Consider the following 26,397-nt stretch of genomic DNA (forward strand, 5'->3'; position numbering starts at 1 on the left):
ATTTAGTAAAGTTAATAAACATACTTAGCTTCATACTTGAATGCTGTTGATATTTATTAACATCAATACAAAACACACGGAGACTAAAAGTTGCTATTTAACAGGAACAGACTTTGGTGCAGTTTCCTGGAGAGGGTATGCACTCAGATCATGAGACCTAAGATAAAACAAAGACTGGATTGTCAAGAACCAAACAAGGGCTATATTTTACCTACTGATATAAAAACTGCTAAAGGCAAAATGAGATGCTTAAAAATATTTTTTATGCTAAGTTAATGTAAGCAAATAGAAAATTAAAACTAACCCTAAAACTTTAGGATGTCAGATATAGACGTAACATGACTATTTAAATTTTTGCATCAATGAAAATTTGTTACATCCTTCACTGTACTTGTACTACAATGACATGCTTGTTGCTTCTATACTACACAAAGTCAACAGTTATCACCAAGAATACACTATAACTAGATCTGAGCAAGACTTAAAAGTGACTCTGCTCCACCCAAATTAAGAAAATTCAATCCAGGATTAACAACATATTTTGATTTTAGAACCAGCTCTTATTTTTTTCTCATGTCATACATATTTAAGTTGTCACTTAACATTTCTCTCCTGAAAATTTTTTTCCTTCAAAAATTCAGCTGCATCTCTCCTGCAAATTGTAATGCACATCCTCGCCATCATCTTTTTCTGACATGTTAAAATTAATTTTTAGAAATTGCAAAAACAATGAAATTGTACTTCCAATTCTAAACCTGCGATCAGATTCCTGCTTTGACGCAAAACATACTCCTCTGCAGTGTACCCCACCAGCGCAGCGACTCCCTTTCTTTCTTTCTATTCCTTTGCCCTGAAGGCACTTCTGGATTGCTTAACACTTGCTCTTTGGCTGCCTAAACAGTCAGGACACCTAAGGCCATTTGGACTTATCACTCCTCTCCTCCTTCTTTTCTATGGCTAATACCACTTTCCTGCTTTTTTTCTACTGCTGAATCTCCAGACTTGGTGCTGTCATCAGGGGGACAGAGTCGATTTCGGCTTCGAGCTCCTGGCTGGTAAAGCTGCATTGCTGGGCGATCCTAAAGTAAAATGAAATATGTTAATGTGACAACACTGCTACTGAGCTTTTTACATGGGATTTTCAGAGTCACATGGTATGTATTAACATTTACCAAAAACAAGTCATATAAGACCAAAAATGTGAGGCCATAGTACATGACAACTGCCCACTTTCTCTCCCCTACCTTCAAAGAAAAACAACCATTTTGTAAGTATGATTTTATAAGCTTAGGGTAAATTTTTGAGAAATCTGCCTTATTTTCTTAACCATCTCAAGTTGAACTAATCAACCTTTTTTTTTTTTAACTTAGAAACCACAGATATTGCCTATTTGTCCTCCCCATCAGTAAGTTGACTTTAAGATGCACCACCACATAAGAAAATGTTTAGGGGCAGGTGTGGTGCCTCACGCCTGTAATCCTAGCACTCTGGGAGGCCGAGGTGGGAGGATGGCCGAAGGTTGGGAGTTCGAGACCAGCCTGAGCAAGAGTGAGACCCCCGTCTCTACTAAAAATAGAAAGAAATTAGCTGGAGAACTGTGGCGCAAGCCTGTAGTCCCAGCTACTCGGGAGGCTGAGACAGGAGGATTGCTTGAGCCCAGGAGTTTGAGGTGGCTCCAAGGCACTCTAGCCTGGGCAACAGAGCGAGACTCTGTCTCAAAAAAAAAAAAAGAAAAGAAAATGTTTAGGAGTAAAACCAACAATAATAGAGAATGAAAACTCTTAAGTGGAGATTTCCCTGAAATTATGAGATCAGACTCCAGGAACTTGCCACAAACATAATTTGTTTTTTAATTCAGGTACAATGTAACACTTCAGCAAGTGGCATTTTAGATCTCAGATTCCTAAATAAGCTGCAACAAAGTTATCATGTACCTCTCAGTTCCAGTAATGTGTTTGGTTTATGACAATAAAATCATGGAAACCGTAAACGTATAGGCCTTTTTTTAGAATTCAACAAAAAATTACATGAGCCTTTCCTACTTTCTCTCTGATTTAGGAAAGTTAGCCCTAAAACATTATTTGAAATTAAATAATTCCAGCAAAATATTTAGATTAAAAAATAACTTAAGGAGATATTTCAAGCAAATACAATTTGTGGACCTTGTTTAGATCCTATAAAAACAGCAAGTGGAAAAATCTGAACACTGAGTAGAGAAGATGTTAAGAAATTATTATTAGATTTTTTTGGTGTGAAAATGCTACTAGGGTCATATTAAGAAAAAGAGTCTTCATCTCAAATGTTGACATCTTTAAGGAAGAAATTAGGTCTAGGATTTGCTTGAAAATAATCCAGTAAGTGTAGGGATGGAATAGAGCAGAAAGAAGGTTGGCGCGAGCTGATAATTGTTGAAGCTGGGTGATGGGTACATGGGGGTTTGTCATACTATTCTCTATTCTCTCTACTTTTGTATATGTTTGAAATTTCTGCAGTAAGTTAATAAAAGAACCCAGCAAGACTGAAAAAAAAAAAAAAGATGGCAGACAGTTAAACTTCCCCTTTCAAAATCCTACAATAAACAATGAGCTAGCCTTTTCCTTTACACTTACAGGAAAAAGAAAAACATCCTCATGAAAATAGACAAGTTTAACAAAAAGCAGCACCTTGTTTCTTATGCGATCTCTCTTAACCACTTCCTCTTTCTTTTCCGTTTTTTCTGAGCTGCCTAATGATTCTGTACTTTCATTCTTCTTTCCTTTATCCCGAAGTGCTTCTTTCTCTTTTTTCATTTCTTCTTCTTTTCTTTTAAAAGCCCTCTCTTTCTCATAACGCTCCTTCTGCCTACGGCGTTCTTCTTCTTGCCGCTTCAGCCTCTCCCTTTCTCGAAGTATGCGCTCCTGATCTCGTTCATAATCCCGTTCTCTCTCTCTATAGTCTCTGCCACTGTCATCTTCAGGTCTGCATGAAAAACAAATCTGAGATAGAACCCTTAAAGATCCTGTAATCACAAATGCAGGAACACTGTGATTCTGACTTGGCCACTGCAATGAGGATATACTTTTAGAGCAGAGTGAAAAATACTAGTGTTTTAAAAAGCAACAGAAACTAAAAACCATTCACCCACATTAAGATACTAGAATATTTGAAACCCTTCCTCCTCATCCCCCTTCCCTGCATTAAACCATTTATCTTAATTCAGGTACAAGTCCAGAACACAGCAGCAAAACTAGCATCTAGAAATCAAATATATCAAAAAGCCCTTGACTACTGACCTCTTTGGCTTCTCATCTTTAAGTTCGCTATCAGATCGCTTGGGCAATGTACAACTTTGCCCACTGGCTCTTTCATCATTCAGATTCTCTTTGTCAAATTTCTTAGGTTTTTCTCTTTTGTCCAACTCTTTTTCATCTCCTTTTTCTGGCTTCTTCAGTAGCTTTAAAGAGAATATGTTTATTTTTATTCTGAAGGGTGGGACACTGTCTTCTCATGGTATCAAAGAAAACGATATACTAAATATTTAAAATTTAGACTACAGAAGCCCCCATCTCTGCAGGTACTCTTAAACTTTCAGGTGAACTACTAGTGCACGAGAGTAGTAATTTACTAAAAGGATGATATTAATGTGAAAGTGTTATCCACTGAAATGAAGTGGTTTAATCACTTTGTGGCAATGGGATCAAGACTCCTTTGGCTTTCAATGGGTCAACCTTTAAGTGAACCAATGCACACTTCCAAGTATGCTTCTGTACCAAATCGGCATGTCAGTGTAACTTGATGGGAAATATCCCACAAGTTTAAAATTCTAGGCAGATCAAATTACTGTTGGACTGTTTTTTTTTTATGTAGTACTTGGAATGACACACACTTTCATCACCAAAGGAGAGATCCATTGCAGGAATAATTGTGCCTTGAACCTGAGAATAACATACTTATAATGGTAGAATGAATAGCAAGAATTATTTGGCATTTGATTTAAAAATCTAAATGCGTTATACAACAGAATGGTGAAGTTCCATCTTTATTGAGCAGGAACTCTGTACTCAATGCCATACATATTTATATATGTCCAAAAGTGCCATTGTTTCTCACATTATTGCTATAAATCTCTCTAGAATACCCCCAAGTGTTGGAGAGTCAGAGAGATTCTTAGGCAAAATAGAAGAATTTCAAGTGTCAGAGTGAAGGTATTATACAAGGTTCATCTCAGGGTGAAGGCATCATACAAGTCAAGCAAAAGGCAAAGCACCAAAAGACTCGAGCATGAAGTATGTCAGCCACTGCAAATGGAAAATCCAAACTGGACACTAAGAAGGCACCCATGTGAAGTAAGGATACCATGTGCAGGTTTCATTGGAAGTATTCTTATTTCTCTAATGAACGTTTTTATTAGAAGCCAAGATGTTCATTACTCTAGTAAGAACATCAATGAATGTCTCTAGCATGGCTGGCTCTACCTTCTGCCTTACTGATTGTTAAGAATAGCAAGTCAAGTCACTTGTGGCATGGTGGACAGAGAGATTGCTTGAAGGTATTAAGATGAGAAACTCCCCTCCCTCCCCAATCCCCTTACCACCAATAATAAGCCCTGTAAAGACTCAGGAAACCCTAGCTACATAAACTGCTGGGTTTTCAGGAGATAAAAGGAGACCCTGCCACCATCTCTGTGAGATTTTCTCTGACTTTCTGAAGTTCACTGGAGCAAGGGGTGCCCAAGCCATGCCCACAGAAAGGAAGCAGCAAGGTTGGGATCTTTCTATAGGTGTTCCACTTCCTACATGCAATACATTAATCAGAATCTGCTGCTCATAGATTCCCAGCTTGATTCAAGAAGATGACATGGGAGTCACATGAGAGGGAAAAGCACATAATGCAGGATATATATTCCTAGTCCTCCCACAAGGAAGCCAGTTATGAGAGTCATATAAGATGAGAAAGAGCTATACAGGCATGGTTGTCCTCTGGCTGTATGTCATTGAAGCTTCTGGGTACACACACAGCAGAGCATCAGGAAGTCATCTGAGATTCCTTTAAAGTAGGAATTTAAAACAACTCAGCTTTTAAGAAGACCCAAGTCAGTCTGAAGGGGTTTCAATAGGTAACACTACTACCACCACCACCACCAAAAGGACTTATTAACTAAGACCTGTGTGTGTGACATGATACTAGGTGCTCTGTATCATGTACTTGGTCCTTACATTTTTCTGATTCACAGCTTGTAACAGAAACCTGTGTACCTGAAGACAGTGGAAAACAAACAGATGAGGCAACTTCATGTATCAATTATGAAGGAAAAGCTGAATAAAACCCATAATTCATGCCAGCCAGCCCTAAGCCCTCATTTACTATGAATTGAGAGAACAGTAATCTAAAAATCGAACATTTTCAATGATAAAAAAATAACACAGATCTGCATTGAAGAAATAACATAAACTACTTAATACCTCTAAATGATCTTAAATTTAAAAAATAATAGGATTATAGGAAAGATTTTTAATAGCTCACTTCCCCCCAAAAAGGACAAAAACAAAACAAAAAAACTTATTTACGCTAACACAAGATGCATGCATATTTAAAGAGGCAGACACACAATTATCAGCAACATGCAGTCAGTTTCAGTTATTTTCATACCTTAATCTTTGGTTCATCCTTTAATTTATTGTCCCTTTCTGGAACTCTGTCTACCTTCTTTAGCTTTTCTATATCTTTCCTTTTTCGTTTCTCTTCTTCTTTCCACTTTCTCCTCTCCTCTTCTCTTTGTCTTTTTCTTTCTATTTCTCGCCTCCTTCTTTCTTCTCTCTTTTCTTCTCTCATTCTCTAGAAAGAAACACCAATACAAGACTTCAAATAAGATAATCATCACCAAAATTCTTATCAATCCCAAAGACATGGTGGGCACCCACTAAACTAGATCATCTTTCCTTCCTACTTTCTACAAAGTGGTATTCTACCTCCTTAACCCCCACCCCACCCAGAAAATGACAGAGAATGAAGACCAGGACCTGCTAATATCAAAGTCTATTGCTGACTTGCTATATTTCCACATACTTTCAGAATATGAAGAGAGTGTCTCTGGGACAAGCTAAGGATTCTCCAGGTTTGCAGAGTGAACCCCTGGTCTAACAACCAGAGTGAAGGAGAAGGACTGAGAGTGAGACCAATGGGCCAAATCTTTAAAGAATAATGGTGAAAATGCAGCTATTTCTCCTATAGAACCCCAGTACTCTTAAAATGTTTATAAAATATGAACAAATGAAATTAAAGTAGTGAGAGAACTATAAAAACAAAAGATTTACCTGCTTGTTTTTCAGGAAGCTCAAAAGTGGGGTTGTCTTTTTAGCTACATAAATGTAAACAGATTATTAATATAATATTTATCAACCCCTAGAAAGGATTCCATCTTCTGACATTCCCTGCCACCCACCCAAGGTGGGAAAACTATACCCCTTAAACAGAAAGCTCACAACTGGATCATCAGAAAGAAGTTTAACAGTATTCCCATTTCAACAATACCGATTTAAAATGCTTTCTTAAAAGTGAAGAAATTCAAATTGAAACAATAAAGCCATTTTTGAAAAGAATAATTCCCAGTTGGTGAGAATTAAGTACAAAGGACATTCTCTTATTTTACTGACATGGGTATAAATGTGTTCAACTGTAAAGAAATTGAGAGAAGGGACAAAGAATAATATCTAATCCTTTTGACTGCATAATTCTACTTCTGGGAATTTATTCTAAGGAAGTTACCAGAAATGGGCTTATACTATGTATCCATGACAATGCTATTAGCCTTGCAGCCATCTTTGTGAACACACACTTCCTTAGGATAAACTCCTAGGAATGGAAATGCTGGATCAAAGACTACTCATGTTTAGAGCCACTGATAGAGTAGTGACAGCCCACTACTTAGAACCAATACTCAAGCTATACGTTCTCAAGAGGTTTTCAATTTTGCAGTAACTAATTTCAGTTTTTGATATTTTCAAGTCAAAAATTTTTTTAGGAATATGAACTTATCACAAGGAAATACCAATTGATCTTCAAAGGCTTACCATTGTCTAAATGTCTCTTATTAGTCTTCAAACGTTTTATATTTATAATACAGTTGTGTGACACTAAATAGGTCAGAGAAGTTTTTCCATCTTATCAATGCATTCTCATAATCCTGTGTGGCAGGTATTATCACCTGCATTTTATAGAAGAAGCAGTCTCAGAGCAGCTTGTGACTTCCCCAAGGTCACACAGCTAGCAAGTGATAACAGTGGGAGACAGACTTAGGCATTGTGATGAAAAAGCTGTTGCCCTAATTCCTTCTGCCCACTTACCTATTAATTCTCTATTTTTTGCTTCTATTTCCTCTAGCAGTGTCTCCGGAGTAGATGTCATTTTCTCATTATCTGTGGCATAACTTTCCAAAAACTTTCTATATTCTGGATCTAAATAATCATTTAAGAAAATAAAATATAGCAGACTTTAAACAAAAAAGGAGATATCATCTAGGATACTTATTTATCAACGATGATTTTCTACTTCATGGAAGACTGATTTTAAAAAAGAAGTATACCCACAAGATAGACTATTTAGGGCTTAATTGGTCACTTACACTCAGAGCTCCTATTAACCGTACTCACTAAGGGAGTCTGGTGTAACAGGAGATCAGGAAAATGATCTTATACACCTTATAACAGAACTGCCAAGGGTGTTACATAGTTTGCTTTTAAAAGTTACTGCTCCTACTAATCAAGAGACATACTTATAGGAGCTATGGAATCTTGAGAATATTATGTATAACATTTAAGCAATTCCTCTATGGATATACCTTGTTTTAAATAAACTCAACATATGAAAATCAGGTGTTCCAAAATGATAAATTGAGGGGAAGTCCTATACATGGCACTGGAAGTGATGATAATTCCTGGAGTTCTCTCCTAGACACCTGTGACATCAGAAAGGGTAACATGTCTGAGTCATATTCGTTGCTTCTATATACTATTGACCACTGTCACTTAATCTAGACTTTCAGATCTAAATCTGTGAGTGGCAGGGTGCGGTGGCTCACGCCTGTAATCCTAGCACTCTGGGAGGCCGAGGCGGGCAGATCCTTTGAGCTCAGGAGTTGGAGACCAGCCTGAGCAAGAGCGAGACCCCATCTCTACTAAAAATAGAAAGAAATTATATGGACAACTAAAAATATATATAGAAAAAATTAGCCGGGCATGGTGGTACATGCCTGTAGTCCCAGCTACTCGGGAAACTGAGGCAGGTGGATTGCTTGAGCCCAGGAGTTTGAGGTTGCTGTGAGCTAGGCTGACACCCCGGCACTCTAGCCGGGGCAACAGAGTGAGACTCTGTCTCAAAATAAATAAATAAATAAATCTGTGTTGTAACTAATAACCAGCTGTGTGTTATTGAGCTTTTACTGTTTTCTTTATAAAATACCTATAATAACAAATGATGGAAATTAGATGATTCTAAAATATCAATCTGATATACAGAGGCTAAGCCCTTATCCAACATAACAAGAGTTATGTAACAAGGCTGAGCAAGGTGGCTCACGCCTGTAATCCTAGCACTCTGGGAGGCTGAGGCGGGAGGATCGCTCGAGGTCAGGAGTTTGAGACCAGCCTGAGCAAGAGCGAGACCCCGTCTCTACTAAAAATAGAAAGAAATTAGCTGGACAACTGAAAATATATAGAAAAAATTAGCTGGGCATGGTGGCACATGCCTATAGTCCCAGCTACTAGGGAGGCTGAGGCAGGAGGATTGCTTGAGCTCAGGAGTTTGAGGTTGCTGTGAGCTAGGCTGAGGCCACGGCACTCTAGCCTAGGCAAGAGTGAGACTCTGTCTCAAAAAAAAAGAATTATGTAACAGTTATCCAATATTAACAGCATAACATTACAGAGATCTCAAAATCTGGAGCTGGTTTACTTTAAATGGCAATTATTCTACTTTTTCAGTTCCTGTATTTCTGTTCAACTTAATTACTATTAATATGTGTGTAGTTAACTGCATAGTCAGGCCTAGAAAATAGGACTGACCACTTCAGCTACTTTGTATGAAGTTACTTGGGTATGGAAATTTTCCCATCATAGTTCAAACTTTCTTCTTTAAAAAGATAATGGAAACCAAAAGTCAAATAATTATAAAAATGGTGAAAGGCCTCAAGGAGCAGTTACTATACTTTAAAACATCTGATTTTTTTTTCATTTGCTGCTCAATAATCAACACTGTATTGTTCAGTGGTGGAGGAATAAAATGCCACTAGCTGAAGAAAGGAGAAACTCTCCAGGAAACTCACCTCCATTCTAACAATTAAGCAAAGCTTCCATTGGCGACTAACATTTCTTATTAACTTTATTATATATGTTTTCTAATTTAAAATATTGGGGTCTAATAACCTCTCACAAAGGTGTTTTTTAAAAAACTCCATGGCAATGGCATTATATAACTAGAACCATACTGTACCATCTTCGATTGTCCCGACTTTGGTATCTCTTTTCTTAGTCTTCTTTTTTGCAGCTTTTTGAAAAGGTGCAAATTCTACTATAGCAGGATATTCCTGACCTGTTCAGAAAAAAAAATACCACACTTGCTATAACAAAGAAAATGTCAAAAGGGAATAGAAGGGAATCAACTCTCCTCTGATGGCAGTCATCTGAAGAGAGTCTCCCAAAGGGCATAAAGCACACTGGCACAACCATAATCAACATACTATGAAAGGAGCCCAAAATTCTTACTGATAACATAACGAAAAGATATGGCACAGAAGTAAGTATTGTTTAAATTCAACTTTTAAAATGTGATACTGTTCATGCTTTAAAAAGGGCTTGTTAAAAAGGGCAAAATGGGATATTGCAATATGTGAAAAGACCCTACAAACTAAATCTCATTTAAAAAATAATTATAAATCTCTAGAATAGTCAAATCTATAGAAACAGAAAGTCAATTAGTGGCTGTACAGAGTTGGGGGTGGTAGTGGTGTGAAGAATAAGGAATGACAACTAATGGGTGGGGTTTCTCATTGGGGTGATGAACATGTTCTAAACTTAGATTGTGGTGATGGTTGCACAAATCTGTGAATATACTATAAACCACTGAAATGCACTTTAAAGGGGTAAATTTTTAAGGTATGTGAATTATCGAAAGCTGTTATTTAAGAAAAGCCTAGCTATGTGAGATGATGGATGTGTTAATCAGCTTGACTGTGGTAATTATTTCACAATGTAGACATATATCAAATTATCACACTGTACAATTTAAATATATGTACAGTTTTATTTGTCAATTATATCTCAAAAAAGCTGGGGGGAAAAACCCTATTATCACTAAAAAAAAAAATACACCAAGACACTAAAAGCATGGCAACAAAAGTAAAAATAGAGGAGGTAGATCTCATGTTAAGCATTCTTACCACAATAAAAGAAAAAAGAAAAAATTGGCTGGGCACGGTGGTTCACACCTATAATCCTAGCACCTTGGGAAGCCGAAGCATGAGGATGGCTTGAGGCTAGCAGTTCGAGACCAGCCTGAGCACCATAGGAAGACCCCTACAAAAAATTGAAAATCAAGTCCAGGCCCAGCACTTTGGGAGGCCGAAGTAGGAGGATGGCTTGAGGCCAAGAGTTTGAGAACAGCCTAAGCAACATAGCGAGACCTCGTCTCTTTAAAAAGCAGAAAAATCAGCCAGGCTTGGTGGTGCCCACCTGTATTCCCAGGTACTTGGGAGGCTGAAGCAGGAGGCCCGCTTAAGCCTAGCTCAGGAGTTTGAGCCTGCACTGAGCTACGATGACACCACTGCACTCTAGCCGGGACAATAGAGTGAGACCCTGTCTCAAAAAAACCAACCCCCTCCCCCCGAAAATAACAAGTATTGGTAAGGATGTGGAGAAACCGGAGCATTCGTGTATTCTTGACGACAATGTAAAATGGTGTAGGTGCTATGGAAAACAGTATGGCAGTTCCTCAAAAAACTATAACCCCAGAAATTCCACTTCTGGGTATATACCCAAAAGAAGTGAAAGCAGAAACTTGAACGTGTATTTGTACACCCATGTTCATAGCAGTATTATTCACAGTAGACAAGAGTGGAAGCAACCCAAGTGTCCTTTGACAGATGAATGGATAAACAAAATGTGGTATATATACAATGGAATATTAGTCAGCCTTGAAAATGAAGGAAATTCTGATACATGCTACAACATGGATGAACCTTGAGGACATTATGCTAAGTGAAATAAACCAGTCACAAAAAGACACTATATGATTTCACTATACGAGGTACCTAGAATAGTCAAACTCATAGAGGCAGAATGTATAAAGGTGGTTGCCAGGGGTAGGAAAGAACTGGAAATGTGGAGTTGTTTAATGTGTGTAAAGTTTCAGTTTACAAGATGCAAAAGTTATGAAGATTGCTTGTACAACAATGTGAATATACTTTAACACTACTAAACACTTAAAATGGTTAGGATGGTAAATTTTACATTATGTATATTTTACTGCAATTTAAAAAACAAAAAAGAAAATGAGGTAATGATATGTGCTATAACATGGAAGAACTTTGAAACTGCTAAATAAAAGCAGCCAATCACAAAAGGCCACATATTTTATAATTCCATTTATATGAAATGTCCAGCAGAGGGAAATCCAGATATAGAAGAAAGTAGATTAGTGGCTGCCAGGGGCCTTGGGGAAGGGAGAACAGGAGACAACTACTAATGGATATAGGTTTCTTTTTGGAGTGATGAAACATTCTGGAATTACTACTGATGGTTGTACAACTCTGTGAATATACTAAAAACCACTGAATCTCACACTTTTTAGAGGGTAAATTATATGCCGTATGAGTTATAGTTCAATAAGAAAACCTCAAGTTTGGAGTTGAATGTGAAAAAAAAAAGAAAAAAAAAACCCAAGTGACTACTAGAAACAAAAATAACACCAACTCCCTGCCATAAGACAACGTCATACAGACTATAAAATCCTATCCTTAGATCAGTGGCATAAGCCAGAATAAAATAGCTAGACCTGACAAAAAGGTGACACAAAGCAGTCATGGTTGAAACATGATTTTGGGAGTCCTAGTAAATGCAGAATGAGATTAGCTTCAAAACTGTGATATAGAAGGAACAGATAAACCAGACTGAAGCAGAGGAAAAGATAGGCTAGAAAAACAGAAGTGAGGCCAGATTATGGAGGACCCTGACTACCAGGCTAGGAAGTTTGGACTTTTTCTTCACAACTATTAAATTATTATTTTCAAAAAGATTAAGTTTATGGCACTATAATAGATTGAATTATACAAAAAATAAAAAATTCTATCAGTTTAGAGACAGTGGTTGTCTAAGCATTAGGTGATGAGGACACAAAGTATCAAAGTATTAGTAAGTGTAGGTGAACAAGACATTAAAAAACAATAAACTGACAAGTTTCATCACTTGTTTTAAATGTAAGGAATAAAAAAAGGAAAAAACAAAACATAACTCAGACTTCCAGGCTAAGTAACTAGGAAACCATTGCTATCTATCTACTGAAATAAAAAAGTTGGAATGGAGACCAGGTGCATGCTTGGAGTGGCTCAGGCCTGTAATCCCAGTATTTTGGAGGCCAAGGTGGGAGTATGGTTTGAGGCCAGGAGTTCAAGACCAGCCTGGGCAACATAGCAAGACCCCGTATCTAAAAAAAAAAAAAAAAAAAAATTAGCTATGTGTGGTGACATGCACCTATAGTCCTAGCTACTTGGGAGGCTGAGGCAGGAAGATAGCTTGTGCCCAGGAGTTCAAGGCTGTAGTAAGCTATGATCATGCATCATGCCACTGCACACCGCCTGGGCAACAGCGTGAGACACCGTCTCAAAAAAAAAAGTTTGGAGTGAAGAAAGAGCTGGTTTGTGGAGATGAATGAAACTTGGACAAATAGTGGCAATTCTTCAATTTTTACTGACATATTCCTTGACAAATATTTTTTATCAACTTTGAAGTAATACTAAAACAAAGCTAAACATGAAGACAGACCACTCACCTATCGATGCAAAGCCAAAAGAAAAGTGGTAAATGGCAGCTTAGACAGTCTCTGGCTAAGTGCTGCAAGCAGCAGATAATAAATTAAAAGAAAGTTATGGCAGAAATTTGTCTTCCCTATAGACTGGACCCTCCTGGATACAAAATGAAACACTATCAAATTCAATCTTTAATTATATACAACTTTGTGAGAATGTTAAACAGTATTCTAACTGAAAATCGTTGGCTACAAGGATTTGAATTAAATAAATAAATGTTGGTCCTTGAAGCAAGATGAAAAGTAAATATTTAAAACTTGCCGGCCGGGCGCGGTGGCTCACGCCTGTAATCCTAGCTCTGGGAGGCCGAGGCGGGTGGATCGCTCGAGGTCAGGAGTTCGAGACCAACCTGAGCAAGAGTGAGACCCCGTCTCTACTAAAAATAGAAAGAAATTATCTGGCCAACTAAAAATATATATACAAAAAAAAAATTAGCCGGGCATGGTGGCTCATGCCTGTAGTCCCAGCTACTCGGGAGGCTGAGGCAGTAGGATCGCTTAAGCCCAGGAGTCTGAGGTTGCTGTGAGCTAGGCTGATGCCACGGCACTCACTCTAGCCCAGGCAACAAAGTGAGACTCTGTCTCAAAAAAACAAAAAAAAACAAAAAAAAAACAAAAAAACTTGTCAAACAAGTTTAGAGAGTCATTTATCAGCACTGCTGCTGAAATTAAACAGTCAAAATAGCATAGCATGTCTAATCCAGGGCAAAAAATTTGTCAGATGAGAAGAGTGGCAATCTAATTTAGTTGATCAAACTAAAGAAATAACAATAAAAATACCCAAGGGCTGTGAAAAGTCGCATGTCTATTTATAAGACTATAATAAGCTTATCAAATGTGTAAAACTCTTTAAATATTTTATCACCCAGGAAACTCTGTGATGTGTATATTGTCTTAAACATACAAATGACAAAGAAACTCCCCTTCTAGTTCAGTTACAAGGACTCACCTTTATTGTCAAGGAATACATAACCATCAAAGCGATCCCTGAACAAAATAATGTCCTCTTGGTTTTTAAAGTTGATGTATGCTCTGGCATACATATGAGGATACAGACTGCAGAGAGGAAAGCAATTATGTGAATGTGCTTGCAGGTGTCTGGCTGAATTACAAGTATGCATATATTAAAGAGACAGGCTCAAAAATCGAATGGAAAACACTAGTAGGATAAAAAGAATGGAAAAAACCTTTTACCCCCTCCTCCCTCTTTTTTTTTTTTTACCTAGTATCATTAGAAAAAAACTCAAAATAATCATGTTCAGGCATAGGTTGAAGATTTTCCTGAAGCTGCTCCTTGGTCAAAGTGGGAGGTAATCTTCGAATTACCACCTTAAGAAATGAATAAGGAAAATAAAATTAGTACAAATCAATTTTCTGTCATACCTCAAAGAATCACAGTTCCTAAAGAAAGGTGGGCTTTAAAATACGATATCACGGCCGGGCGCGGTGGCTCACGCCTGTAATCCTAGCACTCTGCGAGGCCGAGGCGGGAGGATCGCTTGAGGTCAGGAGTTTGAGACCAGTCTCAGCAAGAGCAAGACCCTGTCCCTACTAAAAATAGAAAGATTATCTGGCCAACTAAAAAATATATATATAGAAAAAATTAGCCGGGCATGGTGGCGCATGCCTGTAGTCCAGCTACTCGGGAGGCTGAGGCAGTAGGATCGCTTAAGCCCAGGAGTTTGAGGTTGCTGTGAGCTAGGCTGACGCCACGGCACTCACTCTAGCCCGGGCAACACAGCTAGAGACTCTGTCTCAAAAAAAAAAAAAAAAAATACGAGATCACTTATAAAAACCCAGGAGAAAACATTCTTCTGCAGCCCAATGCTCAGAATTAGTCAAACATAATAGTTAAAGTGGTTTTTAAAAACTCTTTGGAATGAGAACTGCCTGGAGCAAGGAAAATCTCAAGTTTTGCTCTTAAGCCCGCAGTTTATCAGGTTTGCCTATCATTTTCTGTCACCTATTTTTCAACAGATGTAGTGGCAAGAAATTAGCAGGCCAACCCCTGGTCTTTATGGGTGCCACGAAATCTTGATTTAGTAATATCTCTCTCCCACGTCCAACATACCCTAAAACAAAATCCTTGCTGCATTCAGCCTAAAGAATTCAAAACTCTAGGATGCTCTGGACCTGCCCCACGGACCATTTATCCCCCTGGAGCTCTCCCTCGATTCCCCGCCCCGCCCCCCCCGCAAGCCATGAATATTCCTACCACAAACTACTCCCATCCCTGATGTCCCCTCTTCCCTATTTAATAATTCTCCCTAATTAAAATTTTAATTCCTCATTATTTTTACCGTCGCTCTCCCTCCCATTATCTCACAGCTCTGACCGAAACCCTTCTCTTCTAGGAGTCCCCCCTTTCCTTCACCCCCACCCTAGGGCTTGGCTGGGAGGGGCTCCCCCCATTTCGGGGGAGTGGATGAGACAGGGTGATGCGATTTTCATTCAGCGAAGAGATAGGGAGGGGACCGGGAAGAGGAAGAGGGCAGCCCCATTCCCAGCCATCCTCCAGGAGCCGAGGACCCGTCCCGCCCTCTCCGGGGCCAACCGCCCCCGGGCACCTTGCTCAGCGCCTCTTTCTTCTCCTTATTGCGATCCTGCTTATCTTCCCCTTTGGCGCTGTCCCCCGAAGTCCCACCGCCACTACCTGTGGCCCCAGGGGGCGTTAACAGAGTTACTCGCTTCTCCTTAGGCCTATGCTCCTTCTCTTCCTTCATGGCCACGGCAGCGTTCCTCACAGCGACAGCTCGGCCTAAACGCCGCTACGCCGGGCACCTACGGCCGGGCAGCACCCGTCAAAGCTCCACCCCCAATAATTGGCCCTAGTGATAAGCCGGGCCCCGCGTTCCATTGGGCCCCGCCAGGATCTCGCGAGACTTCAGGGTAACCGCCCTCCCACAACGGAAAGGTTTTAACACCTGGTCTTTACTTCCCGCCTGCAGAATCCCCGCGTCGCCCAATCCCCTCGCGACCCAGACTCCCTGGGGACCCTTCACGCGTCATTAGCAAATCCGCCATCTTGGCCAGGAACGACTCTGTCAGGGACTACGAGTCCCGGCATACAAAGCAGTCACGCTCTTCTCTTGGGGCGTTCTGAAGCCATAGATTTCTCAGGGTCCCTATTTGTAGTAAATTGGATACTGTAATCATGAATTTGTAATGTTTTTCAAGTTGAAGGATAGGTTTTGCGGCCTGTACTTCACTTAGTTTTCCTCAGATAAACTCAGTGTTATCTAAATTTTGCCTTACTAGGGGACTGACTTACATTTTCTATCACTGAATCTAAAGTGTATTTTCAGAGGCTTTAGAATTTCTTTTCTGCACATTGATTAGTATTCGCAGATACTTAATAAACACTGTCAAGATACTGATTTAAAAGTAGTAATATTGTGGGTGCGGTGGCTCACGCCTGTAATCCTAGCACTCTGGGAGGCCGAGGCGGGAGGATCGCTCGAGGTCAGGAATTCTAGACCGGCCTGAACAAGAGCGAGACCCCGTCTCTACTAAAAATAGAAAGAAATTATATGGACAGTTAAAAATATATATAGAAAAAAATTAGCCGGGCATGGTGGCTCATGCCTGCAGTCCCAGCTACTCGGGAGGCTGAGGCAGTAGGATCGCTAAAGCCCAGGAGTCTGAGGTTGCTGTGAGCTAGGCTGATGCTGTGGCACTCACTCTAGCCCGGGCAACAAAGTGACACTCTGTCTCAAAAAAAAAAAAAAAAAAAAAAAAAGGCAGGCTGAGGTAGGAGGCTCTCTTGAGACTAGGAGCTCAAGACCAGCCTAAGCAACATAGTAAGACCTTGTCTCTACAAATAATAATAATAATAATAAATTAGCCAGGTATGGTGGCTTATGCCTGTAGTCCTAGCGACTCTGAAGGCTGAGGTGGGATTGAGCCCAGGAATTCAAGGCTGCAGTGAGGGGTGATTGAGCCATTGCACTCCAGTTTGGGCGACAGAGATACTGTCTCAAAAAAAAGTAACATTAAATATTAATAGATTAAGCAACTCAATCGAAAGGCAGAGATTGTCAGACTGGATAAAGAACCAAGATAGAACCAGATATATCATGAAAACAGCAACCACAAGAAAGCTGGTGTGGCTATCCTAATATCAGACATAATAGACTTTAATACAAAAAGTTACTTAAGATAAAGAGGGACATTCTGAAGTGGTAAAATGATCGATCCATGAGGAATATATTACAACTATAAACATATATATCTACAAATAAAGCACCAATATACTGGAAGCAAAAACTGACATACATGAAGGGAGAAATAGACAATTCAATAATAATTTTTGGAGACTTCAATACTCCACCTTTTTTCCCCAAGTATACCATTTGCCTTTCAATCCACCCCACTTTCTTTCTTTCTTTCTTTTTTTTTTGGAGACAGAGTCTCACTCTTTTGCCCTGGCTAGAGTGCCGTGGCGTCAGCCTAGCTCACAGCAACCTCAAACTCCTGGATTTAAGCGATCCTACTGCCTCACCCTCCCAAGTAGCTGGGACTACAGGCATGCGCCACCATGCCTGGTTAATTTTTTCTATATATTTTTAGTTGTCCAGATAATTTCTTTCTATTTTTTAGTACAGACGGGGGTCTGGCTCTTGCTCAGGCTGGTCTCGAACTTCTGACCTCGAGCGATCCTTCCGCCTCGGCCTCCCAGAGTGCTAGGATTACAGGCGTGAGCCGCCGCACCCAGCCCACCCCAGTTTGAATAATGGATAGAACAACTAGGCAGAAGATCATCAAGGAAATAGAAAATTGAACAACACTATAAACCAAATAGACCTGAGAGACAGCTATAGAACACTCCACCCAGCAATAGCAGAATACACAATCTTAAGTACACATGGAACATTTTCTAGGATAGAACATATGGTAGGCCATAAAATACACCTCAATAATTTTTGTTTTATTAGAGACTGGGTCTCACTCTGTCACCTAGGCTGGAGTGCAATGGAGTGATCACAGCTCACTGCAGCCTCAGATTCCTGGGCTTAAGTGATCCTCTTGCCTCAGCCTCCCAAGTAGCTGGGAATATAGGTGTACACCACCATAACCAGATAATTTTTTTTTATTATTATTTGTAGAGACAGGGTTTTGCTATATTCCCCAGGCTGGTCTAAAACTCCTGGCCTCAAGCGATCCTCCTGCCTCAGCCACCCAAAGTGCCAGGATTATAGGCATAAACTACCATGCGTAGCCAACCTCAATAAATTAAAAAAGGATTGAAAGGCTGGGTGTGGTGCCTCATGCCTGTAATCCTAGCACTCTGGGAGGTCGAGGCGGGAGGATCGCTCGAGGTCAGGAGTTCGAGACCAGCCTGAACAAGAGCGAGATCCCATCTCTACTAAAAAATAGAAAGAAATGATCTGGACAGCTAAAAAATACATAGAGAAAAAAAAATTTAGCTGGTCATGGTGGCACATGCCTGTAGTCCCAGCTACTCGGGAGGCTGAGGCAGAAGGATTGCTTAAGCCCAGGAGTTTGAGGTTGCTGTGAACTAGGCTAATGCCAGGGCACTCTAGCCTGGGCAACAGAGTGAGACTCTGTCTCAAAAAAATAAAAAAGTGTTGAAAGAATATAAAATATATTCTTTGGCTACAATGGAATCAAATTAGAAATCAATCACAAAAGAAAAATTGGAAATTTACAAATATATGGAAGTTAAACAACAGACTCTAAAACAATTAATGGGTCAAAGAAGAAATTAAAGGGGACATTAGAAAATACTTTGAGATGAATGAAAATGAAGACATAACATACCTAAACTTATGAGATGTAGTCAAAAACATGCTTAGAGGGAAATTTGTAGCTGCGAATGCCCATTGTAAAAAAAGAAGATCTCAAATTAATAACTTTATGTCTTAAGACACTGGTAAAAAAGGAGTCAACTAAACCTAAAGCAAGAAGAAGGAAGGGAATAATAACTATTGGAGTGGAAATTAATGAAATAGAGAATAGAAAAACAATAGAAAAAATCAATGATGCCATAATCAATAAATCAACAATTACCAGGTGTTCATTGAGCATCTACTAGGTACAAAATATTGTGCAAGATGCTGATGGGAATGCAAAAAAAAACAAAAAAAATCAATGAAACCAAAAGTTTGTTCTTTGAAAAGATCAATAAAAGTGGCAAACCGTTAGCTAGATTGACTAAGAAAAAAAAGAGAAGACTCAAATTACTAGAAACAGAAATGAGAGGGGACATTACTGCTGATCTTAAAGACATAAATAGGACTGTAAAGGAATACCATGAACAATTAATTGTATGCTCATAAATTAGATAACTTAGAGGAAATGACAAACTTCTAGGAACACACAAACTATGAAAACCAACCCAAGAAGAAATGCACAGCCTAAATAGATATATGAGTTTGATAGCATTAAAAAAATATCACCCACACCCTCCACTACATACACACTAAAAAGCCCAGGCATCTCTGCTGAATTCTTTTGTTTTTTTTTTTTTTTTTTTGAGACAGAGTCTTACTCTGTTGCCTGGGCTAGAGTGTCATGGCATCAGCCTAGCTCACAGCACCTCAGACTCCTGGGCTCAACCAATCCTTCTGCCTCAGCCTCCCACAGTGCCAGGATTACAGGCGTGAGCCACCCCACATCCAGCCCTTGAATTGTTTTTTTTTTAAAAAATAGAATTTGCTCCTTGTGAATCTCTGCTGAATTCCACCAAACATTTAAAAAAGAATCAGTAACAAATTAGTACCAATACTTCACATACTCTTCCAAAAATAGAATAGGAAGGAACACTTCCTAACTCATTTTATGAGGTCAATATTACCCTGATATCAAAACTAGGCAAAGACATTACAAGAAAACTACAGACCAATCTCTCTTATGAATGTGGACACAAAAAATCTTTAACATACTAGCAAAGTGTATCTAGCCACACATAAAAATAATTATACACCAAGACTAAGTGGAATTTATCCTAGAAATGCAAGTTGGTTTATCATCTGTGATATTATGGTATAATATGAAATATATATTTGGTCTCTGCTCCCCAAGTTCCTGGCACAGAGCCCCTAAAACCCATGTAGGCAGGGGAACTAGGAGAATCTTTTGTTCTGATATTTGGTCTTTGACTCCAGTCTCTGACACATAGCTCCTAAGAATTTTATAATTTCCCAAATAATAGGAGCATCTTATATAGAGCTCTTAAATCCCTCAGAATTTTCTGGGTCATAGGAGCATCCTTTGTTCTAATGAGGTGACTCTTTGTGGCATCTTGGATAGCCCCAGGATGGGGGCTGGTCACCAGGGGAATAGACCATGTGATTAAAGGGTTGGAAATTTCAGCTCCACTGCCCAGCTCCCCATCACTTGGACCTCGAGGGAGGGGAGAGGGGTTGAAGGTTAAGTTGATCACCAACGGCCAGTGACGTAACCAGTCACGCCTACCTAATGAAGCCTCCATAAAAACTCAAAAGGCCTGGGTTCTGGGGGCTTCTAGATAACTGGACATGTGGAGGTGCCTGGAAGGTGGCTCCCCTCAGAGATAGCATGGAAGCTCTGTGCCCCTTCTCACATGCCTTGGCCTACACAACTCTTCTATCTGGCTATTTATCTGTATCTTTTGTAATATCGTTTATAATAAATGGGTGAACATAAATAAAGTATTTCCCTCAGTTTTGTGAGCTGCTCTAGCAAATTAATGGAACCCGAGTAGGGGGTCGTGGGAACTCCCAATTTATAGCCAGTCAGTCAAAAATATAGGTGACAACCTACTACTTCCTATTGGTATCTGAAGAGAGGGGCAGTCTTGTGGGATTAAGCCCTCAACCCCTGAGATCTGATGCTATCTCCAGGCACATAGTTTCAGAATTGAATTGAATTAGAGGACACCCAGCTGGTCTCTGCTGCAGAATTGCTTGGTTGGGTGGTGTAGGGAGATCCCCACGCATTTTGGTGACCAGAGGTGAAGTGTTCTGTGTTGTCTTGAGTGTGAGAGAAGGAAACAAACACTTTGTTTTGTTTTCCTATCTTTAACGATACCAAAAAAATCAATTACAGTAATATACTATATCAGTGGAATAAAAAACAAAAACCACATAATCATCTCATTAGACACAGAAAAACATTAGACCAAAATCCAACACCCTTTTATGAAAACAACACTCAAAAAACTCAGTATAGACAGGAACTTCCTCAACTTGAAAAAGAGCAGGTATAAAAAACTCACAGCGAACAACACACTTAGCGGTGAAAGACTGGATGCTGTCTTCCTAAGATCAGGAACAAGATAAGAATAGCTGTTCTCACTACCTTCATTCAACATTGTACTGGAGGTTCCATCCACAATGACTAGGCAAGACAATGAAACAAAAGGTATCCAGATTGGAGGGGAAGAAGTAAAACTTTCTCTCTTGGCAGATGACATGATCATGTATGTAGAAAATCCTAAGGAATCCATTTTTTAAAAAGTCTATTAGGGCCAGGCATGGTGGTTCATGCCCATGATCCCAGCACTTTGGGAGGCTACGGCAGGAGGATCACTTGAGCCCAGGAGTTTGAGGTTGCAGTGCAGTGAGCTATGATGATGCCACTGCACTCTAGCCCGAGCAACAGAGCAAGACCCGGTCTCAAAAAGAAAAAAAAAAAGTCAAACCTATTAGGATCAATAAATGAGTTCAGCCTGGTTCCAGGTTACAAGATCAATATTAAAAAAAATCAATTGTATTGCTGTATACTTTCAATGAACATTCTGAAAATGAAATTAAGGCAATGATTCTATTTGCAATAGCATTAAAAATATTAGGAATAAATTTAATAAAAGAAGTGCAATACTTATTTGCCAAAACTACAAAACACTGTTAAAAGAAATAAGAGGGCCGTATGTGGTGGCTCACGCCTGTAATCCTAGCACTCTGGGAGGCTGAGGCGGGTGGATCGTTTGAGCTCAGGAGTTCAAGACCAGCCTGAGCAAGAGCGAGACCTGGTCTCCACTAAAAATAGAAAGAAATTATATAGACAGCTAAAAATATATATAGAAAAAATCAGCTGGGCAGGTGGCGCATGTCTGTATTCCCAGCTACTCGGGAGGCTGAGGCAGGAGGATCACTTGAGCCCGGGAGTTTGAGGTTGCTGTGAGCTAGGCTGATGCCACAGCACTCTAGCCCAGGCAACAAAGTGACACTCTGTCTCAAAAAAAAAAAAAAAAAAAAAAAGAAAGAAAGAAGAGATTTAAATAGGTGGTAAAACATTCTGGATTCATTGATAGGATGACTTAGTATTGTTAGGATATTAGTGCTCTGTAAATTGATCTACAAATTCGATGCAATTTCTATCAGAATCCTAGCTGACTTATTTGTAGAAATTGATAAGCTGATTCAAAAATTCATAAGAAATTGCAAGAGACCCAGAATATCTAAAACAGTTTTGAAAAAGAACGAAGTAGAAGGACTCATACTTCCTGATTTCAAAACAAACTACAAAACAATAGTAATTGAGACTTTGTGGTACTGGTGTAAGGATAGACATTTAGATAAATGGAATAGAATTGAGAATCCAGAACTAAATTTATGCATGTATGGTCAACTCATTTTTTTTTTGTTTTGGTTTTTAATTTTTATTTTTTTCAACTGATTTTTGACAAGGGTGCCAAGAACATTCAATGGAAAAAAGTAGTCCTCAATGAATGGCACTGGGAACTGCATAGCCATGTACAAAAGAATGAAATTGAACCCTTACCTCATGCTAGGTACAAAAATTAACTCAAAATAGATCAAAGACCTACATGTAAAGAGCTAAAACTGTAAAACTTAGAAGGAAGCATAGGAGTAAATCTCTATGACCTTGGATTTGTCAGTGTAGTCTTAATGCACAACTAACAAAAGAAAAAAATGAATAAATTGTACTTCATCAAAATTAAATCTTTTGTACTTCAAAGGACACCAATAAGAAAGTCAAAAGAAAACACACAGAATGGGAGAAAATATTTGTAAATCATATATCTGATAAGGACTTAGGATCTAGAATATATAAAAAACTCTTACACCGCAACAACCAAAAGAAAACCCAATTAAAACATGGTTAGAGGACTTGAAGATATGTTTCTCCAAGGTCTTTTTTTACACTCTTATCCCCTTACCTTGCCTTTTTTTTTTTTTTTTTTTTTTTTTTGAGACAGAGTCTCACTTTGTTGCCCAGGCTAGAGTGAGTGCCCTGGCGTCAGCCTAGCTCACAGCAACCTCAAACTCCTGGGCTTAAGCGATCCTACTGCCTCAGCCTCCCGAGTCGCTGGGACTGCAGGCGTGTGCCACCATGCCTGGCTAATTTTTTCTATATATTTTTAGTTGTCCAACTAATTTCTTTCTATTTTTAGTAGAGACGGGGTCTCGCTCTTGCTCAGGCTGTTCTCAAACTCCCGCCTAGGCCTCCCAGAGTGCTAGGATTATAGGCGTGAGCCACCCCGCCTGGCCTCAAGAAAGGAAAGATTAAAAGTATACATTGTTTAAGGAAACATTAAGTATACATTGTTTAAGGAAAGATTAAGTATACATTGTTTAAGGAAAGATTAAGTATACATTGTTTAAGTATACATTGTTTTTAGTTTGGCAAGAGGGAAGGAAGATAAACAGCTACTGGGGAAGTTTGGATCAAAAAAAAAAAGTAAGAAAATGATTACCGTAAAAGTCAGTACAGTGATTACCTGGAGGTGTGATCCTGAGAGTGTAATCTGGAGGGGATCCATGAGTGTTGTCGGTTTTTTATTTCTTGACCCAGGTAGTGGTTATGCAGGTGTTCCTATATAATTATTTTTTATACTACAAAGTTGTGTTTTATGCACATTTCTGTATATGCCTCTTTTCATCTCAGTGAGTGGCACCACCTTCTACCTGGTTGCTCAGGTCAAAAGTCTTGGAGTCACCTTGACTATTCTCTTTATCCTACACCCCATATCCAACCCACCAGCAAACCTCATCACTTTTACCTTCAAAATCTATCCAGAAGCTGACCCCTTCTCACCTGGACAATGTTAGTAGCTTGCTTGCTTTCTTGCTTTTTTTTGAGACACAGTCTCGCTCTGTTGCCTGGGCTAGAGTGCCGTGGCGTCAGCGTGGCTCACAGCAACCTCAAACTCCTGGGCTCAAGTGATCCTTCTGCCTCAGCCTCCCGAGTAGCGAGTAGCTGGGACTACAGGCATGCGCCACCATGCCCAGCTAAGTTTTTCTATATATATTTAGCTGTCCAGATCATTTCTTTTCTATTTTTAGTAGAGACGGGGGTCTCACTCTTGCTCAGGCTGGTCTCGAACTCCTGACCTCGAGCGATCCTCCCTCCTCAGCCTCCCAGAGTGCTAGGATTACAGGCGTGAGCCACCGCGCCCGGCCCAATGTTAGTAGCTTTCTAACCAATCTCTCTATAGCAACCGGAGAGGTTTTTTTTTTTCTTTTCTTTGACTTGAAGACACTTCTTCATGAGATCTAATCCCACAGAATGAGATGCACATAAATATACATTCTAATGAGTTTGGACAGATGTAGACACTCATGGAACACTCCAATTATTAATGTTATATAATTTCCATTGCACCTCAAAAGTTCCAGAAGGATCTTTTTAAAAGCCAGTGTCAGATCATGTCACTCCTCTGCTCAAAACCTCCCAGTGATTCTCCATCTCACTGAGGATAGCCCAAGTACTTACAATGGATTATAAGGTGGACATAGTTTGCCCCCTTCCTCTATGACTTCTCTTACCTAGTCTTAGTTCTGTCCTCTTCCCTCAGTACACTCCAGTTACATTTCTTCCTACCAGTTCTTAGGATAATGTCAGCAATTTCCTTCCCTAGGGCCTTTGTACTTGGTGTGCTCTGTCTGGAATGCTCTTCTCCCAGATATCTGCCTCATTTAGGTCTCTGCTCAAATGTCACCTTTTCAGAAGAAGCCCTCCCTGACCACACTATATAAAATAGCATTCCCACACAGCCTTACAGTCTTATCCCCTTACCTTGCTTTATTGTTCTTCATAGCACTTTTCACAATCTGATATTATATATATTATATATATGTATAAATCTGTTACCATCTCTTATGCAAATTCGATGAAAGCAGGGACTTGTGTGGTTTTGTCATGGCTGTATCTCCAGTGTTTAAATGCCTGCCATATGGTGGGTTCTCAAAACATATTCATTTAATGAATGTCCAGAGCCCCAGTCTTGTCTAGTCTATCATCATCTCACCTGGACTAGTGTACCAAACTCCTAACCAGTCTCCTTGCCTCGTGTCTGGTTTCCTTCAATCCATTCCCCACATTGCAGAATTATTTTTTTAAAATTAAAATCTGATCATCTCACTTTCCTTCTTACAACCCTTTGATGGTGCCTCTTTGCCCTCCAGATAAACTCCAAAGTCTTTAACATGACTTGCCAGGTGTCTGCTCTTTGGCCCTGACTACCTGGTCACCTTGTCTCTTCCCTCCAGCCATCCTGGACTGCTTTGAGTTCTTAGCTGGAGCCAGTCTCTCACATCAGGTCCTTAGTATATTCTTGTCTTCTGCTTGGGATACTCTTTCTCCCACTCAGCTTTCAGGCCTCAGTTTGAGGCTCATGTCCTAAGGGAGATCTAGGTCTTCTGACTTCTTGGACTAGGTAAGCTCTTTCAGAGCCCAGCTGCAATCTCATCTCTACTGGGGTGCTTCCTTCCCCTCCTGTCCATTTAATTTTTTAAAAAATTTTAAGACTAATTTTTAGTTCCCACTTTTGAAGTTGCATCATTTAATTAAAAGTGATGAAAATATTTCTGACTTTTGGAAAATATAATCATAAACTTGTAAAAGTGAGAAATATGTTGAGTACACCATTGATTTATGTGCCTTTGTGGATCTGTGATCTCTTTTAAGAATCTGCTGTAGGCTCAGTGAGGTGACTTATATCTGCAATGCCAGCACTTTGGGAGGCCAAGGCAGGAGGATCGCTTGAGCCCAGGAGTTGGAGACCAGCCTGGGCAACATAGTGAGACCCTCATCTCTAAAATAAAAAATAATTTGCATCCATTGAAGTAAAGAGTCACCTAGAATAAAATAAAAGAACCTGCTGAATACTATGGATCCCAAGAATAATGTTCATTTGCAGGTATTTTGTATACTTTTTCAAGATTCACACATGTATTAAAAAATGTTACATGGAGTAGACAAATGTCATCTTTCTCCTCTTTTTTCCTCTCAGCTCTTTAAGACTAATTTGATTTATGCTCTTAATTCTGTTCTACCTTCTAGAATTTAGTCATTAGCAGCATTTCTTCTCTTTCATTTTCTATGTTTTCTCTTGGGCTGTTTCTCTCAGCTTATATAACAATTCAAAGTACATCTTTT

General features: G+C 39.4%; 1 protein-coding gene across 2 annotated transcripts; it reads right to left on the reverse strand.

Annotated features, from left to right (window-relative positions):
- Window positions 1-29: 29 nt before the first annotated feature.
- On the reverse strand, window positions 30-15,875 carry UPF3B (UPF3B regulator of nonsense mediated mRNA decay). Of its 2 annotated transcripts, XM_045538748.1 has the most exons (11): window positions 15,618-15,875; window positions 14,273-14,379; window positions 14,000-14,106; window positions 9,463-9,561; window positions 7,323-7,433; window positions 6,294-6,337; window positions 5,629-5,814; window positions 5,196-5,234; window positions 3,273-3,433; window positions 2,664-2,958; window positions 30-1,079 (listed from the first exon to the last, which is right to left on the reverse strand). In XM_045538748.1, the coding sequence occupies exons 1-11, from the start codon at window positions 15,771-15,773 to the stop codon at window positions 930-932; spliced, it is 1,455 nt and encodes a 484-aa protein (XP_045394704.1). In that variant the 5' UTR covers window positions 15,774-15,875; the 3' UTR covers window positions 30-929. The 2 variants fall into 2 exon arrangements, with proteins under 2 accessions (XP_045394704.1, XP_045394705.1); XM_045538749.1 differs by lacking the exon at window positions 5,196-5,234.
- Between the last annotated feature and the right edge of the window lie 10,522 nt (window positions 15,876-26,397).

This window comes from Lemur catta, chromosome X (genome assembly GCF_020740605.2).
Source record: "Lemur catta isolate mLemCat1 chromosome X, mLemCat1.pri, whole genome shotgun sequence".
NCBI lineage: Eukaryota > Metazoa > Chordata > Mammalia > Primates > Lemuridae > Lemur > Lemur catta.